Source organism: Pantherophis guttatus, chromosome 5, assembly GCF_059756535.1.
Source record: "Pantherophis guttatus breed Tessera chromosome 5, ASM5975653v1, whole genome shotgun sequence".
Taxonomy (NCBI): domain Eukaryota; kingdom Metazoa; phylum Chordata; class Lepidosauria; order Squamata; family Colubridae; genus Pantherophis; species Pantherophis guttatus.
The window spans coordinates 99,521,328-99,541,535 of record NC_142067.1 but is presented as its reverse complement, the minus strand read 5'-3'; the positions used below and the strand labels follow the sequence as shown (position 1 = coordinate 99,541,535).

Below are 20,208 nucleotides of genomic sequence, written 5' to 3'. Positions count from 1 at the left end.
TTGGATTGCTTTGTTTTTTTAACTTCTGGTGCAAAAATGTGTATGGAAAATAATTTATAGGATCGATGAACTTATCCATTGGCTGTTTATATAATTTCTTGTTTTCTGAATAGCTGTTCTCTCTTCTAACTGGGGGAGATGATACAACCATTGTATGTTGAGTTGTTCTGTAGTGCATAATATTTCTGTTTAAAGAACTGATCATAATTTTTTTCTAAAAAATATGAATTATAAGCTCTTGAAGAGTCATCCTCATTTAACTGGGAAAATCATTTCTCATTTAACTGGAAACTAAACACAATAGGCTATCTGGGCACCCTTTATATAGTATGAAACTGCATCTCCCAGAATTCCAAGCTAATACAGCTAAAGGATTAAAATTCTAAGTTATAATACAGGCATCTGAAAAGATAAATTGATGTATCTTGAGAAGCGTATACAGTAGAAGAATGAAGAAGAAAGGGGCAGAAGTCACAGGTGCTATGAAACATTTATGGTCCAGTGATGTTATGCAGTCTGAATAGTACAGTCTTTATTAAGAAGATATGAACTCAACATTTTAGAAGAATGTGGTGTGCCTTCTCTGCATCTGTGTCAGATAGCCTTTTCTTTGATGAAAATTCCTTTGCTTTTCATAAGCTGGAAATTTGGCTGACTGTAGATCAAGAGTATATTTATCTTGCAATTTTTTTATTCTTTCCCAAAATTCATCGGTGTTACACAGCTGAAAGATAAATATCTACAATGCTTATTATATGCTACTTATGAGTAAATCCAATTATCATCTTAATCAAAATAGATGTTTATACCTCATCTCCATTGCATTAATTCTTAGTTTTTTGATATATCTCAAAGCTAAGTGTTTTCTCTTTGTACATTATAGTATTAGTTGACTTAACTTATAACTTCTGTACCACACCGTATAAATTATAGGCTATATTATGGCAATTATTTAAAACGGCAAATCTATTTTAAAATAACAATGAAAGTTGTTACCTGCTGAAACTTTTTGCAGGTTTTTGACAATTGTTCAATATCCTCCAGATTAAGAAATGACATGATATGAACAATCAAATTTTCAGGCATTCGAACTAGGAAATCGTAGTGTCCTTGACACAAGTTGAGAGTGTATTTCAGCATGCTTTTCCCAAAAATGCTTTGAACTTGCTCTGAATGAAGTAAATAGAAGGGGAAGGGGAGACACTTTTAGCACATGTGCTGCAACAATAAACACTATTAAGGCTGTGTATTATGGTTAGAGCAACATAGCGCAAATTCATACTCTAATAATAAAGGTCATTGCAAAACACTCATCATCTCATAAATTGTGGAGATGGTTGTTAAATGAAACTATAACTACTGCATTGTTTTTTTTAAACTTTGATACGTTAGCCTTCCTAATTAAATATCTACAACTGAGGAGAAATAATTTGGAAAAAGAAGCTACAAAGAATGAAAAGAGAAAAAACTCTACTATATTAAAAGATGGAAGACAGCAATAAAACTTGGTTGTATTTACAAAAGAGTAAGATTCATGGAACACAATGAGGTTTATTTTTGAATGGAAAGGGTTGTTCTGCTTGTAATGATTGGAATTATTGTTATTTGGTAGATCTGAAGAGTTTAAGACTACCTGATATTGATATAAAATGAATCCTATTAGTGGGGAGGGGGAGATGAGAACTCTGGAGGGACTAGTCACTAGGATATATATAATACTTGATTTAAGACTGCTTTTAAAGAGTTAGTAAAGCTGAATTTTATCAGTTTTATTTGATGTCTCAGTTGTGTCCAATTCGCATGAAGAAATCTTGGTGTGTCACTTCAATGAGAAAGCAACTTATATCATATTGTAATTACATAATATCAAACAGAATTGTAATTTTAATTGGAAGGGGAAATTTGGAGACCTGGAAAATTATGTTTACAAATATGATTGTTTGTAAGAATTTTATTATTACATAAAGTGTTAATTGTTTATATTCAATTGGTCGTTCTGAGTAGATGAGATAGAACCTACCTTTTCTATGTCTTATGTGTGTTTTACCAATACTTGGTAAAAAGTGGTATGAAAGATGACACAATAGGTTCCCCCTTTACTATAAATACTCTAATAAATGTATGACTTATCATGGCAAAGAAATCTAAAATATATTTAGTTATATATACATACCATGACCATATTTCAAGGAGATATTGAGGTGGAAACCTATATTTTTAAATAGGTTTTTGACACCTAGTCAATCACAGATATTTTTATTGATAGTTTTAGTATGGGATATGGTTATTCAATAGGGCATTTTTATGTCAACCCTTTATTGTACACAAACCAGTGTAGAATAAAATATTGGTGATATAAAAGTTAAATAAAAACAAACATGCCAGATTGTCAAGCCTCACTTAGATTGATATGAACTAGAAGGCTTGAAGGCAGAGCAAGGACATAGCTCTTGATAAGAATTTTTGATTCCAGTTACTAGAAAAGCCATTAATAATCTAAAAAAGTACCTGCTGGAAACTATAAGACTGTAAGACTCAAGCCATTTATATACAGTGGGTGAATTTTGCTTTTCAACAGCATTTATAGTCAAGGTCTTATATTAATAACATCTTAAGATGCTCTGCTAGATCAGACGTGCCCCCAGTGATATCTCTGTAGTTTATAATCTGTGGTCATGAGTGTACAAGCCAATTGCTTCACCCTATTTGGCATTTGCCATCAGATGGTTTAATACAATGATTTAATACAAGTTGTTGGAAATTATGTTCCTGTAAATCTGTCAGAACAAAGCCTATTTATTTATTTATTCAAATATTATTTAGATATATAAATACCAAATTCAGATATCTTAGTACCAAAACCACCCAAGATATATTAACATATACATAAGGAAACATATTAGCACTACATAAAAAGCAAAGTGTCATGATCTTGATGAAAGAAAATGCTAACTCTGGATTGCCTGTGTACTTCATATGAAAGTTTTCCTCTTATCCTTGGATAATTATGACTAAAGCATTTCTTGTACATAAGCAATACAGATATACATACAGCAGTACTTTGCACTCTTGAGAGTTTTAAAGTTTCAAATATAAATGAATTTGTCCTGAAGTATAATTACAATATTTATCATGAAAGATTCAAGACTTTGCTTCAGTATATGTACTTAAGATATTTGGAATGATGAACAGATTTCTCTATAGTAACCACCCCCGTGCAGGGGCAGCACCAGTCATTAAGTACATAAGCAGAACAAACAGCTGATTCTATAAAAGGAATGAATAAGTGCCCCAGAAACAAAGAGATTAAAAAAAAATTAAACGAACTCCATGGAAAGAATCTACTAACTGCTTGGCACTGCATTTCATTAGTGTCAAGTAGTTCTTGGAAGAAATAAGGCTTGCTAATATATATATTCTGTCATTACTTTTTAAATTTTTATTTAATAAGATTTATATGGTGGCCATCTTGCTATAGTAGCTAATAGATGAAAATATCCTATCTATACATTACTGAAACTCCTTTACCTGGGCAAAACACTACATCGTAGGGCAACAATTTTTGAACCTAGGTAGTTCAAATAGGCTAACTTATAAAATGTTTCCAAAATCCAGGATCTGTGACACCCAAGGGAAGGAAATTTGGGAGAGTTGTGGCTTGCTTTAATGCTGCTGGGCCACTGCTGTTTCATACACTACTAAACTAAAACATGAGGCCCAGATTTACAAATAACATAAAACAGCTTCAAAAGAAATTAGGGTGTTATAAGAAGTGACAAGAATAAGACAAGTAGAAATAGTATGCAAAAATAGATCTTCGTAAGTTCAGATGAGTTATAGAAAAGATGAGTTATGCTGGTAAATGCCGTTTACATTTATGTGTACCTTCAGAAGGTAAAATTTCTTCGAGTGATTTATATGGGAACATGTAGGAAGTTTGACTTTACCTCCTGCAGCAATCCTAGCGCAACAAAGATCAAATCTCTGTGCTACAAACAATAACATTAACAAACAATAACAAAAAACCAGTCTGATCTAATGGCTAAGGCATCAGGCTAGAAGCTAGGAAACTGAGTTCTAATTTCATTTTAGGAATGTGGTTGTCAGGTTTCCAAGTAATATCCCCAACGAAAGAAGACTCTGAAGCTAGAAGTTCCTCAAAGTTCCATTTTATTAGAGATGTCATATTGGCACAACTGGGAAAACCCGAATCAGAAAGCTTCCAGGTTTTCCCCACCCAAAAGAAATTCCAAGTTCTTGCACCCACATGTCCATCACATGGTCCAATCAATGAACCATCCCAACTGGAGATGCCTCCCAGTCACATCACTCCAAGTGCAGGGCAGAATGTCCTTGACTCTCAGAGAAAATGTTATTATGGCTAGATATCTCCCCAACTCCACACAATCCCCCCTCCCAGTTTCCGACAGCACTAAATGTGGCAGCCCTGAAGATCGAAAGAAAAGATGGCTTCCAGAGCTGACAGAGGTTCTGCTGAGCTGGCTTTGGGTTTTTAAAAGTGGAACCTTGAGTGAATGTGACCATGTGTGTGTACGTGTATAGAGAAATAAAGAGAGATACACAATTATTTTCCTGCTTAATACTTGCTATGTAATTGTTCATCCAATAGAAAATTTCTGTGTGTCCTCTTCAATTCCTTTGGGAAAATCTTTTCTTGATTAGGTCGGTAAGTAATTTGCCATGATCTCCAGATAACCTACAGCATTGAGAATTTTAAAAAGAGTACAGTAAGTTATCCCTTTCCTATTTTTTAAAAAATCTAAACAAAAAGCAAGAAATTGAGAACATCATTTGCAACCATTTGTGTTTGAATTACATTGTGTAGGAAAAGAGTGGTAAGACACACAAATGCCATTATTTCTTTTTGAGTCCATGACTACAACCCACCACCAGATTTATATATATAGACATAACTCGACATATCTGCCAGAATGGCTGTTTGGAACTGCTATCTCTTTTACTTAAGATTTTGGTCTCTTAACTGACTTAACAGATGCTTGACTATACAGAAGATCAAAAAGTGCAGTTTTCTCATATCTCCACTTTTTTCTTCAAATATACAGTAAAGGTTCTAATTTCAGACTAATGAGATCTATGCCATTTTACCTCAGTTTTTGTGATGGTGAAGTAGTGAAAATCTTTCTGTGGAGCGGGAGCCTGAGTTTGAATTTCACAAAGTTTCTCCTGCAGTAGTGAAGACATTCTGTGTCCCAAAGTTGCTTCTATGCCTTCTGTAGAGCTTGAACTCAGCCTATTTTATATGCTCAAGAAATAAATGGCTGGCTTGTGTTTACGTTACTGAGACCTGTTTCTTTACCTAAGGAGGGTTCCAGTGAATAATGTTTTCATCACCAGTTGGGCAATAGTAAAAACAAAAAAGAAAAGCTATGGGTCGGTTTAATGTTTGAATTGGCCGTGGGGGGGGGGGGATTTAAATAACACCATGCAGTACAGTAATGCCTGCCTGCCTGGCTGCCTTCAAGTCAATCTTGATTCCTGACTACCTGGACTTGTCAGTTTTCTTGGCATGTGGATTGCCATTGCCTGCTTCCTCGGCTGAGAAACAGTGTTTTGCTCCAGGTTACCCAATTCTAGGGAACATATGTGTATTTATCACATTTGTAGACCAACCACTCAAAGTGACTCTGGGTATGTACAAATTCAAAACATAAGTCAGACAACAATCAAAAATGAAAGGTTCAAACAGGAGATAGCAAATACTGTTAACAAAAAAAAAATTGAACCCCACCATGTTTTAGCCCAATATCTGTGGAAGAGCCAGTTCTTCAAAATTTATCTAAAATATCCATTTCATTGGACAAAGATGTACCAAATGTGTGCTGAACACAGCTAAAACAAGCAAGCAGAAAGAAACCAGAGAAAGTTTAAAACCAATCCCCTTTCCCTACCCAAAACCACTTTCCTTTTCACTGGCCATATTCCAGTGACAAAATGGGTACCTTTAGTAGATGTAACAGTCACAAGCTATTAAAACACTTTAAACAAGCAACTGTAGCTATTCCTAGAAGCTGCGGTTGACTGTCATTCCAAAACGGGATCAGAATAAGCCTAGGGAATGTATTGTGCATTTTAACAATGTCTAGAAGAGTGTTTTAATTTGGCACTTTTAAAAATTATTTGTTTAGCAGAGTGATGGCATTCGGGGAAAAACTGTTCTTGTGTCTAGTTGTTCTGGTGTGCAGTGCTCTATAGCATCGTTTTGAGGGTAGGAGTTGAAAGAGTTTATGTACAGGATATGAGGGGTCTTTAAATATTTTCACAGCCCTCTTTTTGACTCATGCAGTATACAGGTCCTCAATGGAAGGCAGGTTGGTAGTAATTGTTTTTTCTGCAGTTCTAATTATCCTCTGAAGTCTGTATCTGTCTTGTTGGGTTGCAGAACCAAACCAAACTGTTATAGAGGTGCGGATGACAGACTCAATAATTCCTCTGTAGAACTGTATCAGCAGCTCCTTGGGCAGTTTGAGCTTTCTGAGTTGGTACAGAAAGAACATTCGTTATTGTGGTTTTTTTTATGATGCTTTTGATGTTAGGTGTCCATTTTAGATCTTGAGATATGGTAGGTAGAGGTTCCCCTCGCACATATATGCTAGTCGTTCCCGACTCTAGGGGACGGTGCTCATCTCCGTTTCAAAGCCAGAGAGCCAGCGCTGTCCGAAGACATCTCCAAGGTCATGTGGCCAGCATGACTGAATGCCGAAGGTGCATGGAACACAGTTACCTTCCCACCATAGGTGGTCCCTATTTTTCTACTTGCATGTTTTACGTGCTTCCGAGCTGCTAGGTTGGCAGAAGCTGGGACAAGTAACAGGAGTTCACCCCATTACGTGTGTTCTGCCCCAGCTATGGACCCCAAAGAATGCAGCACACACAAAGTCTGTACAAACCTTAGTTTACTAAATTAAATCAGTCTTTTTCAAACAAAGGCTGTTAATTAACTTTCTTAACAGCCTACAAGAATCCAAAGAATAAACAATCGTAATCTTACTATGGTTGGCAGAAAGTCCAGAAGCAATTTGCAGAGAACTAATATCAAGATGCGAAAGAGAGTGAACGAAAGTTGTTCCCTGCAGTCATCCTCCTTCCTTAAATAGGCTAAGGGAGTGGCCAATTAGTCCCAAGCCTTCCTCTTGAGGAGACCTCCTCCTGAGGAGCCACTCCTGCCTTTTGGCAGCTCTGCGCGCCTATGCATCGAGAAGAGGCTCCTTCTATACTTCCTCTTCACTTATGGAAGCTTCTGGAGGTTCTGAAGGCCCTGGCTGAATCCCCGCCTCTGGCACCACATCTTCTCCAGCCTCCTCAGTGTCCAACTCGAGTGCCAGCTGCGCAGGCTGCTGGCGCAGCACCACACCAGCCTCCTCGCTGTTGGAATCAGTTACTAGCTGCACAGGCCGCTGACGGGCCACAATGCGACACTAGGGATTCGAACCGCTGAACTGCCAACTTTTCGATCGACAAGCTCAGCATCTTAGCCACTGAGCCACCGCATCCCTTTGAGATATGGTAGAACCTAGAAATTTGAAGGTCTCTACTGTTGATACTCTGTTGTCTAGTATGGTAAGAAGTGGTAGTAGGGGAGGGTTTCTCCTAAAGTCTACCACCATTTCTATGGTTTTGAGCATGTTCAGTTCCAGATTGTTCTGGTCGCGCCACTAGGCTAGTTGTTCAACCTCCCATCTGTATGCAGATTCATCATTGTCTCGAATGAGACCAATCACTGTTGTGTCATCTGCGAACTTCAGTAGTTTAACAGATGGATTGTTTGAGATGCAGTCATTGGTATATAGAGAGAAGTGGGGAGAGCACAGAGCCTTGGGGTGGGGGCTGTGCTAATTGTACAGGTATCTGATGTGATTCTGCTTAGCTTCACCTGCTGCTTCCTGTCTGTTGGGAAGCTTATGATCTACTTACAAGTATGTTCAGGTACCCCTAGCTGGTTTAGCTTAGTTAGAAGAATGTTTGGAATGATGGTTCATAATCATACTTTTAATCACAGCGTCCATCTTCTTACATAGATGCAGAAAATTAAATAATTAGTTAAGATCAGGTCTCAGAAGGAGGCAATGGCAAACCATTTTTGAAAAACCTTGCCAAGAGTCTTGTCCAAGCAGTCTCCAAGAATTGTGGAGGGAAAAATAAACTGCTTATTTAAGGAACTCAGTACAATATGAGATTCCCAGTTACAGTAAGATACAACTCAAACCTTGAAACTTAAAATGGCAACTTTGCAGACCAAATTAGCATTTGCTAAACAAACTTGCCTGAACTTGCTACTGAGTTCATGGGCTCTTTCTTCCGATTCAACTTTTGAGATAGTTAATTGCATGTAGTTGATGGCTTCCATTGAAATCAATGGAAGTTTGAAATATTTAACCTTGGCTCAATCATATCAATAATTCTCTTCTATGTTGCTGTAGTTAGGATTAGAAATATTTTCTAGAATGGTTTTGGATAAATACCAGGTTTACCTTCAGCTCCACCCCAGCCATGGGAACTCACTGAGAGTGTGAGCTAGTCACTCTCAACCTAACCATCGTCATAGGGAGGTGGTTTCAGAAAAAAAAATATGAATCCTTTGAACATTATCTTGAACTCCAGAAAGGCAATACACAAATAGATTTTTTTTCTTCCATTCAATCATGTCCAATTTTTGGAGATTGCTAAAACAAGGCTCTTGGCAAGGTTTTTCAGAAGTGGACTGAGAGAAAGTGACCAACATAAGATCATCTGACTGGCTATGTGTTCAAGGCAGGACTAGAACTCAGTCTTCCAGTTACAATAATTCTTTCACTTATATGGTATAAGTTTATGGGCTTTAATAAGAGAGCCTAGGTCTAGTGATTAAGGCACCTGGCTAGAAAGCAAAGGCCCGTAACTTCAACTCCCGCCTTGGCATGAAAGGCAGCTGGGTGACCTTGGGCCAGTCACACACTCTCAGCCCAATTCACCTCACAGGGTTGTTGTGGGGAAAATAAGAAGAGGAAAGTGTGTTGGATATGTTTGCTGCTTTCAGTTAATTTGTAAAAATAATACAGGTGGGATATAAATAAATAAAATAAATCATAGCATATTTTTAAAAGGGACTTACAATAATTCTCAGGTCCAGACATATATGTGACTTCTACACTTTGAATATTGTTTTGTTTACACTGACACATACTTTTTCTTTTAATGTTTTATCTAAGTAAAAGAGAAAAAACATCTCTTAATAGGCGTATCTAATTTCTCAGACCAATCTGTACGGTACTTCAGTTCTAGTAGTTTACTATTGATTGTAAAGTTGTCAGCCACCAGAGGTCAGCAGACTATGCTTTAGTCACAAAAAAAAACTGGATAACCCTCTTTACCTAAAGGAAAAGTAAAACCAAATTAACCATAGTAACTGTGGCCATACCAGTTTTACAAGCCTTGGAAAATACAGCTGTCTTTTTTTTTTAAAAAATGTGTAGGCTTTTACTTTATTCCAGATTTGAAATGGAGTTTCTATGTAGCAATTAGTCCTTATTCAGAATTCTGAGATTATCTTTTAAATTTTCTTGAGTGATACATGAAACCAGATTTTCTTTCCTTTTCCCTGAATTTATTTCCTTACAATTCAGTCCTAAATAGATTGGCTTAATACATTATGCTAATCCATTTACTAAGGTTTAACCACCACCCCCTCAATTTGCTGGTCCAAAGGTGATGAGCTTCCGGACTAATTGGGTATGGAACTCGTTGCCATTGGATTGATGCTCACACCATGAAAGCCAGCCTTGATACACGTAGTCCTCAATTTATGACCATTCATTGAGTGACCATTCAAAACTATGACAGTGTTAAAAGTGACTTATGTCCAGTCCTCATAATTATGACCATTGCAGCACCCCCTGCCATCACATTATCAAAAATTGGGTTCTTGGCAACCTGCACATTTATAGTGGTTGTAGCCTCCTGCAGTCATATGATTACCATTTGCAACTTTCCCAGTGGGTTTCTGTCAAGCAAAGTCAATAGAGGAAGTCCGATTTACTGAATAACCACAGCAAAAATGTTAATATAATCAGGCATTGTCACTTGAAGGCTCACTTGATTCCATCCAACCCCTTGACAATTGTGGTTGTAAATCAGGGACCACCTGTATACAATTTCCTGCATTTGCACAATATGCTTGCTAATTCATTTGCTATAAGCCACAATTTTGGATTCATGTATCAAACTAAACAAACAAACTTTTCTAGAGCATGAGCCACACTTGCACTCTGAATATATTGCATTTGTAAAACTGCATGAGGTTGCAGTTGAATAGTTAAGAGATGGGACAAAATCCCTAGCTTTAATTTTAAAATATATTTAAACTCCCTCCCCCCCCCATTTTTGTCATGTTCATTTTTTTTAATGGCAGGTTCTAGAGGCACACTGGTGGTAAGCCAGTCAAATCTTCATTGTGTAAAATTGTTTTGTGCGAAGTTACCAAAGCAGAGTGAATTTAAAACACTAAAATTTATTGTGGTATAAACTTTAATGGGCTTTTAAGCATTAATTAGCACCTCATTCATACATATACAATTTGAGAATAGAGCCCCAATTAAATACTAGTGAATTCACCAATGAAACGTTAAGTATCTTGCCTTGGTGCATGGCAAGCCTTGTTTAGGATACTTGGATTCAAATGTATTCAGCTCATGAGGAGTTTCATCAATAATAATATTCCTCGAGAAAAACTTATTCTTCATTTTCTCTCATCGTTTTTTTAAAAGCTTCCAAACTGATGGCCATTACTACGACGGCATTCACACGAGGTGCTCAGTACGATTCCTAAATACGACTTCATGAACCCAAATGCTCAGGGTCCCCAGAATACACTGACCCCGTGAGCATAACAAACCCACGGGCTGAACAGGCACGCTTCACACGACCCGGCACTGCCTCCCATCTACCTACCCAGCCACCCATCAAAAGGCGCGCGAGCTTCCTTCGCCCTCAGGGGGCGCTGTCCTCTTTTGCCTGACGCCTGCGCCAAGCTTCACAGCGGAGGAGGGGCAATTTCCAAGCCGCCGCCGTTGGGGGAAATCAAGTGGGCGCCGCTAGCCAATCAACAAACGGCTCTTCGGTCGCGTCAGCCCACTTTTTCTTTGTCCCATCCACTGCGGTCGCCCCCCGCTCCCCGCCCCCATCTCCCTGCTCTGTAGAGTCTGTCGCCATTGTCGACAGGCTGTTCGGTCAGAGCGTCTGTCTCTCTCCCCTCTCCTCCGTAAACTGTCGTTTTCTCCTGGTAGGTATATTGATTGCCCTTCGCTTGCCTGGCAACGGGAAGGAGGGTCGGTTAACCTTCTGGGGGAAAGGGAATCGGGAAGGTCGCCTCTGCGAGGCTCGGACTCAGCGTGGCTCTGAGTCTCCCTCTCCCTCCCGCACCTCACCCTCCCCCCGTCCCGCCCTACTCCGCTTTTCGCGTTCCCACCGCGCCAGGTTTGTCCCTTTCGCTTTTCCGTCCAGAGCGCGTTCTGTACGCAAACTGCCCAGGTTCAGGCGCTGTTTTTTTTTTTTTTCCCTCCCGTTTTCTCTTCAGGAGTCGCGGGAGCGCTACCCCCCCCCCTCCCTCAATGCAGGGCCGTATCGGATCCCTGCTAGAATTCAATATGAGTTTAAATGTAACCGGACGGCGCGATTGATAAGATTTCCGACACGGGGGGTGGGGGTGGGGGTGGGGTGGGGGAGAATGGTGTCAGATTACATCATGTTCTCTTGCATCCAGCGAGTAAGAAACCTTTTCTGGCTTTGGGGGCTCTTCGGCTGCGCCAGACTAGAGCTCCCCTCGTTCTTCTTGGTGAGCCATGTTATAACCAACGCGGGAGCTCTAGTCTAGCGTATCTGGAGGGCACAAGGATTCAGGCAGCGTTTAAACCAGAGGTCTTCAAACTTGGCAGCTTTAAGGCTGGTGGACTTCAACTCCCAGAATTCTCCAGCCAGCTATGCTGGCTGGAGAATTCTGGGAGTTGAAGTCCACCAGCCTTAAAGCTGCCAAGTTTGAAGACCTCTGGTTTAAACTATCATGCATATATGATCAATTATATGTTAAATTACTCTTAGGCGAAGTCAAAAATATTTTAGGATCAGTTGCCGTTACATATGGGGGGAAAAAAAACCTTTAAACCTACTTCCATCAGCTATTTTTAACCACACGTATCGATTGTTTTAAAAAGAAATGTTACTTTCTGCAGAATCGGGTATATAAACACTAAATTATGTTGACCTGAGTACTTGGCTTTTTTTAAAATAATGTAACTTGCAGAAATGGTGAAAGAAGTCAAAAGCTAAGGTCAAATGTCAAACGCCAGCACTTTTGCTGAACTTCAGCTTTGTTTTGGCAGAACTGAACCTGGAATGCTTTTATTTATTCTGGGTTTGGGGGAAGCAAATTTCAGGTGAGAGACTAGGTCGAACCTCCTTCCACCTCATCAGTTTTCAATGGGTCATATCTCATGTAACCCCCATCATTCCAATACTTACTTTCCCTTTCCCAGGTTGTCACCAGTGTCCAACATGGCATATCCCACGAACTCGTCCACCTCTGATCTTCCCTTGACTTTTCTTCCCTTCCTTCATGCTCTGTCCATATTTTAGCACAGCATATCCCACCAGGCTGCAAATCCCTGACTTTCCTAGCACTTTTTACTCCCTCTTTTAACCACCAGTATCCTTGTTCCCCATCTCTACATCTGCTCAGATTAAAATAACCCCATTTTATTCCCGGCATGGATCCAGCCTCAACTATGTATATTTTAGTAGGGCCTGAACTTTTCAAAACTGACTGTTCTGCCCTTGAAACAATTTGTATACAATATTTTGCATTTCCCTAAAAACCAGAAAACCACTAATTCTAGTCCTGTTTTAAATGCAAAGCCAGATAGGTAACTTTTCCTCTCAGCCCTAAGAAGAAAGCAAGGACAAACCACTTTTAAAAAAGGAAAATGCAGGGAGTTGTCTAGATAGTCCTTAAGAATGAAGAATGATTCCCAAGGTGTGCATACATATGCACAAAAAATTACTACTTTATTTCTTTATGGTTGAGTCTTGAAAACTTGATTAAAATGTTCCTTAAATTATTCTTAGTGGCTACACGGATATGAATATTTTTCTTTTGTGCAGAATTGAGGTTTGCCTTTCCTATCTGTTAGGATGTTTTCATGATTTCCTAATCTAGTTTATAGGCAGTCTCCCAGTAAAGCACTAACTAGGATGGTTTACAGTACTTAAGTTTTTTTGAGATCGAGGTTGTCTAGATATTACCACTTGGAAATTTCAAACCTTGTATTGCTTATGTGAAAAATTTCCATTCTTCCCAAGTCTATTTGCAGTATAAAATATTAATTTTAAGACTAGATATATCCCTGTATCAATTTTCATATTGATACAGAGGAATACAAGGAAAATGGGGCTTCCTTTCATTCCTCTGTATCAAATTCCTCTGTTTGTTTTCTGAAAAATTGAAAACTTTGGGAAAACTAAATCTTTTCTAATTTTGTTTTAAATGATTCGTAAAGATAATGAAATACATTATTCTATGCAGTGAAATTACCCCATCACAAGAATTAAAGTAATATGAAGGAACAGAAACTATTCTCAGTATAGAGTAGACAAATCTTCAGAATAAATAAGAAAAAAAGTAGAAAATGATAATGATTCGGAAAGTTAGTCTGACATATCTTACATTATAAATGTATTTTCTGAGGTTTATCTTTTTTTTTTAAACCAAGTCTTTAAAAAATCTCATGGAGAATTAAAATTTGAAATATATAACTTTCTTTCATTTACTGCAGTGTTGATGTTCAGATACAGTATTCTGTTTTTAAATGTTTACCTAAGCAGGCAAAAATGATATTATATACTCATAGTTTAGCAGCATACAGCAAATATTTAAAATATTTTAAAGTATAATATTGCACACCTTTCTACTATTCTCAACATTTTGCCTCTCCCCAAAAACTCCTTAGGAAAAAACAGATTTATCCCTCTGTTTCAAAACATTTTAATTATATTTTAAAAGCTAACCATAAGGCAAATGTGGTTAAAATATTGTCTAGTATTTTACAGCTCATAATCTGAAACAGTTTATTTGATTTTCCAGAGGACTCAGAAATTGAGCTGCAGATCAATTACCAATCTGCAAAGAAAGAAATGTTTGGGGCATTGAACCCTGCCATTTCTAAACCTGTTGAGCCAACATGTGGGAATTAATTTGATGGTGCCAAAATAGCATAGATTTTATTGGAAACATTTTCAGGTATTAGATATTGAGTATTCGTCTACCACTACCAGCAATTCCTGTCCAATTGTCCTCTGCACATAATACAGCCTCACATATTTAGACGATCTATATGCTGTTTCTCCAGATGGCTGCATTATTTTATTGCTTATGATAACATTCAAGATACTAAAATTAATCTTTTAAAAATTTGTCACAACAAAAAAGTAAACTGAAGTATAATTTCCAAATACAGTCTGATTTTAAAAAAAAAACAATCTAAAAAGTTTAACTGGGCAGGGTTTTTTTATTATTATTATTACAGATAGTCCTCAATTTATGACTATAAATGAACCTGGCAATTATGGAATTAAGTCATGGTCATAAAATGGATCATCACGTGACTCCAGTCCACCTTTATGACTTATATGGTGGTTGTTAAGCAAATGCTGCAGTCATTAAGCAAACCTATATGGGCTATTTTTTGCCGGACACCGCAAGTAAACACTAATTTTCAGCAAAACCATTATAAATAGCAATGTAACTGAAAGTGCTCATTACAGTTGTTCTCTGTAAACTAAACTGTTTACAGTTGTTTTCTGTAAATTAAACTCTTAAATGCTTTAATCTCTAAATGGATGAACTGTGTAAAAGAAACAGTATTTCTTCTGTAAAGGAGAACAAAAAATTCAAAAGCTTTTGACCATTTTGATGTTCTTTTGAATCTGAAGCAAGGCTATGGTGCAAAGGTCATTTGGTTAACATGAAATGTTTATTAATGCTGAAATAAGACTATCAGATAAGCAATGAACATCCAATCAGATACAGTGTCTGGTCTATATAGTATATAGTGTTCATATAGTCTCAAGTTCCACTTAACTTGAGTGTACATTAATAATGTGAAGTATATATTACTTACCTTCTGAAGAAGATAAGTACACATTGTGTAATATATATTGAATAATAAAACCATGCATTGTATATAATTGCAGAAAATAATTTAGATATTTTTTATTATTTTTAACATAGCATCAGTAGATTTCTATTTCTGCAATCCAACACTCTGTTTTTCCCTTCCATCTCCATTATGCCTTGTGAATCTGCTATGTTGTGCTAATAAGCACTATGGTATCCATTATAATAGAGTTGGATAAGTTTGAAGCAATATAAACATTAAATAAATAATCTGGTTTTTTAGCTATAATTGCCAATTCTGAAATAAGGTCTCATCAAAATATGTTTCACTATTTTAAATCAAATATAATACTTTTAAATATAGTTGGTATTGAGTGCAAGTTGCAAACATAAAATTAGTTGTTATATATTAATCCATCTGGGATTTGTTTATGGAACATTAAATCAGGCTGCTTATATGACCCCCTCCAAAAATAGTATAAAGTACATCAACAGGCAAATTGAGAACAACATTCTTAAATCTAATTCACAACCCACGTATTTAAATCAATGGATAAAGAGCAATCTATTAATAATAGCTTCTTTCTTTTTCTTTTAGAGACTAGAACTAGCTGGGTGTTCTTTATACAATGTTTGCTTTTTAGTCTTTCTGCAACGAAGTAAGCCCTGTGGAGCTGGTAAAAACAGCTTAAATTCATGTTGATGCTTCTGTAAACAGTGGAGAGATTTATATTAAAACTTTGTATACAGAATGAAAGGTTGACAATATTAACATGTTCCTCTCTAGTTGGGTTGTGGAAGTATAACAGTTAATTTTTTTCTTTGGGTGGGCTGTCATTAATATATATATATATTTTAACAATAATTGAGCAATCATTTAAGAGTCAAATTATATTTTAAAAATCTATGAACTAATCTTTTAAAAAAACCTTTTATTTCAGGTATAGTGCAGTTTGCAGCTTGGAACATGTGTAGTGTTATGCAAGCTGACAGTAGAAAAATGGACATGTTGAAGATTTTGCATAAAACAACAGAACACCTAGAATGTGATCACTGTAATTTCAGAGGCTCTGATTATGAGAACATACAAATTCATATGGGTACTATTCACCCTGAGTTCTGTGATGAAATGGATACTGCAGGATTGGGGAAACTTATATTTTACCAGAAAAGTGCAAAGCTATTCCACTGCCACAAATGCTTTTTTACCAGCAAAATGTACTGTAATGTCTATTATCATATCACGGCACAACACTCATTATCAGACAAACAGAAGGAAAACCAGAAAAGTGTGTTGGAAACTGAATCCCTCAAAAAGCCTGTCTTTGTGGAACCCCAAAAGCCTTCTCAGTCTCCTGAAACACAAAAATGTACTGGGTCTCCCGATTCTCAAAAGCCTGCTCCCCCTGAACTGCTAAAGTCTGATGTGGGACTACATTCCAAGACACAGAAGCCTACTTCAGCAACAACCATTGAACATCAGAAATTTGTTTCGGTTGCATGTTTGGAGGCACAAAAACCTGCTCCTGTTGTACCAGAACTTCCAACTCCTGTTCCACTTGTGTCCTCAGAAACACTGAAACCCCCTCTTTCTGTCACTCCAGAACCACTGAAGCCTGCTTCAGTAGAGACTGCAGAGATACCAAAATCTCTCCCTGCTTTATCATTAGAGCCACAGAAACCTGTGACACCTACATACATTGAAACACAAAAATCCTTCCCTGTTGTAGAATCAGAAAAACCTTCCTTTATATCTTCAGAACCACAGAAACCCATCCCACCTCTATCGCCAGAGTCCCAAAAGTCTGCTCAGCCTGCATCTCCACCTGTGGTTATGTCTGAAACACAGAAATTTGCTCCAGCTGTGTCTCCAGAGCCCCGCAGGCACTCTCCAACTGTATCTCCAGAGCCCCGTAGACACTCCCCTGCTGTGTCTCCAGAGCCCCGCAGGCACTCACCAGCTGTGTCTCCAGAGCTTAAGAAATCTATTGCTGGTCTATCCACAGAACCTCGTAGGCATATTTCTCAAATGAGGAGGCCTGCTTCAGCCCTTTCACCTGAACCACGTAAACCTGACCCTCCACTGTCTCCAGATCCCTGGAGACCTGTTCCAGAAACCTGGCGATCTGCTGGTAGTATTTCACATGAGCAGCAGAAATCTATCACTATTTCACCTTGGTCCCCAAAACCACCTTCATCAATGTCACTTGAGCCCAGGAAACCTGCTTCAGAACCCCGAAGGCCTGGAAATATGATGACCCCAGAATCTCAGAAGTTTATGCCGGATACTTGGAAATCTACCTCCATGCCTGAATCTCCAAAATCTAGTCTTGCTTCCTCAGAACCATGGAAACCCATTTCTTCTGTTTATCCTGAAGGTTGGAAACCTGTTTTGTCTCCTGACACATGGAGGCCATCACCATCTGTAGCACCACCTGCTCCTCCTCCAATGCCTGCAGAGCTGAGGAAACCTGGCCCCCCTATGTCATCTGACATTTGGAAACAGCCCTTCTTTTCTGAGCAACGTAAGCCTGCTCCTCCTGTATCTCCTGATCCTTGGAAATTTTCCTCCGAGTCCAGAAAATCTCCTTTCTTTCCAGAGACTCAAAAGCCAACTACTTTTGTTTCTTCTGAGTTGCAGAAACGTGCTTTGTTTTCTGAATCCCGAAAACGGGCCCTATTTCCTGAATCCAAAAAATCTGTACCTCCTGTTTCCACAGACACACAAAAACGTTCGTTCTTCCATGAAGCTCACATACCTTTTCCCGAAACCCCAAAACAGGTTGTATTTTCAGAATCTCATAGACCAACTCCTGTCTCCCCAGATGCTCCAAAGCATTCCTTCTTCCCAGATTCTCAGAAACATGCTGCTGTTTCTCCTGAAATTCAGGAGCATGCTCCCTTCTCAGATTCTCAGAAGTCACCTAGTCTCTCACATGAATTGCTAAAGTCTCCTGCAGTTTCTCCTGAAATCCAGAAACATGGTACCTTTGCTGAACTGCAGAAGTCATCTCCCGATTCCCTTGAGAAACAAAGTTTCTTTGCAGAACCCCCAAAACATTCACTTTCACCTGAGATCCAGAAATCAATTCCTTCAGATCAGAAGCCAATACAGAATACAGATACCCACAAACCAGTTGAAGCAACAGGCACAGAAGTTCACAAAACTATCAATGATTTCAGTCAGCCTGCTGCACCTGTTTTTTCAGACTTGCAAACTCATAATGAATCTAGTAATAAAGATTTCTTTACTGAGCCTCCCGAAGGAGAAAATCCATTCAGTAGTTTGTTAATTCCAAAAGAACAGCCCATACAACCCAAGGAACCTACAGAAGAAATATATACCTGTCCAAAGAAGAAAGCCAAGAAAGAAAATCCAGAGATTTCTAATACAGAGTTAAATAGCAGTGAAAGTGGAAATACTGAGATGGAAACATCAGACATAAAGGAACAGGAATCCAATAGTGATCAGGAACAATTTGAAACAGAGTCTCTTGACCAAAATAAAGAAACTAAAGTTGATACTACTACTCAGCCTCAGTGTGTGTTGCAGTTTACAGAAGAGAAGGAAGCTTTCATCTCAGAAGAAGAGATAGCAAAATATATGAAGCGTGGCAAAGGGAAATACTATTGTAAAATCTGTTGCTGCCGGGCAATGAAAAAGGGAGCTGTTTTGCACCATTTGGTTAATAAACATAATGTGCATAGCCCATACAAATGTGATGTGTGTGGAAAGGCATTTCTTTTGGAATCTCACCTTAAGAATCATGTTGCTGCTCATAGTCAGAGTTTGCTTAAATGTCCACGTTGCAATTTTGAGTCGAATTTCCCTAGAGGGTTTAAGAAACATCTAACCCATTGCCAAAGCCGCCATAGTGAAGAAGTCAATAAAAAACAGTTGGAAATTGCTTCTGAGCCACCTAATCAGAGCCAGCAGAGTGAAGAAGCTGGTAAGGTGCCAGAGGAGAATGCTGAACCATCAAAAGAATTCCTTAATGAACTGCAAAGTGAATGAATTTGGTTTTGAAAATTCAGAAATTCCAAATATATTGCATTGGCAATGAAGACACTGATGCTGAATTTCAGTGTATAAAACTATGCCTGCATACAGTAAATGTGATTGCAACAATTTGATGCATCGTTAAATGCATTTAAGACACTAATTAATTAAACAGTTTTGTGTTTGCTTAACTGTGTTGCAATGTAACCTTTATAATTACCAAAATAGCAGCACTACTGCCAAATTAATAAGCTTGTTCTAGATTGCACAGAATGTCACTTTTAAAACAGAAAGGAATAAAAATGGAAAATATTCAGCTGGAAAAGTGAAATTCTAGCAATTTATCCAACCAAATCCAATTTTGTATTTTGAGAAGCCTGAAACAACAGGGGCATCACCAAATGAAATCACATTAAACCTTGCATGAAATTATCTTGTTTGCCTGCAGTTGTATGTTGTTATGATTTTTAATATGTACTTGAGTTCCCATTTCAATGAATTGCTTGCTTAGGTTATTGAAATAGTTAAGATTTTTCTTGCTGTATTTGGAACACAACCTGTGTGAAATAACTAAAGTACCGTCAAATGTATTGGAAGTGTATATGTGTTGTCTTGCTTTTAAGGAATTTTCATTTAACAATAAAAAAATTTGTGTTTTGGAATTATTCACTTGTATGTGTAGCTGATGTTCCATCGACATATTTCCAGCATTGTTTACAGTAATACAGGGCTGCTTGATTCAAATTCAGATTCTATATCACATTCAGTAATATTACAGATGATCTCAATTTTCTAAATAAGTATACAATTTCAATATAAATGGTGTCAGATGCAGCAGCAAAATACAATTCTAGTACTGTATATATTGTCCTATAATATGCTTTGTACAGAGCTGCTGGCTTCAATATGTTTTTAGGGGGTGAGGGATTAGAGTTTCTGGCTGATGTACTTTGAGATGAGAAAACATTTAGATCACAGTTTTCGATACTTTAGTGCTTGGTGTTGCTCTTGGATATATTGAGTTAAA

General features: G+C 37.8%; 2 protein-coding genes across 2 annotated transcripts; one reads left to right on the top strand and one right to left on the bottom strand.

Moving 5' to 3' along the window:
* Window positions 1-478: 478 nt before the first annotated feature.
* On the bottom strand, window positions 479-5,273 carry LOC117666555 (F-box only protein 36-like). The gene is made up of 4 exons (XM_034419306.3): window positions 5,128-5,273; window positions 4,609-4,717; window positions 997-1,169; window positions 479-724 (listed from the first exon to the last, which is right to left on the bottom strand). The coding sequence occupies exons 1-4, from the start codon at window positions 5,221-5,223 to the stop codon at window positions 560-562; spliced, it is 543 nt and encodes a 180-aa protein (XP_034275197.1). The 5' UTR covers window positions 5,224-5,273; the 3' UTR covers window positions 479-559.
* Window positions 5,274-11,030: 5,757 nt separating this feature from the next.
* On the top strand, window positions 11,031-19,846 carry CHAMP1 (chromosome alignment maintaining phosphoprotein 1). Its single transcript, XM_034419319.3, has 2 exons — window positions 11,031-11,296; window positions 16,123-19,846. The coding sequence occupies exon 2, from the start codon at window positions 16,149-16,151 to the stop codon at window positions 19,194-19,196; it is 3,048 nt and encodes a 1,015-aa protein (XP_034275210.2). The 5' UTR covers window positions 11,031-11,296; window positions 16,123-16,148; the 3' UTR covers window positions 19,197-19,846.
* Window positions 19,847-20,208: the final 362 nt, after the last annotated feature.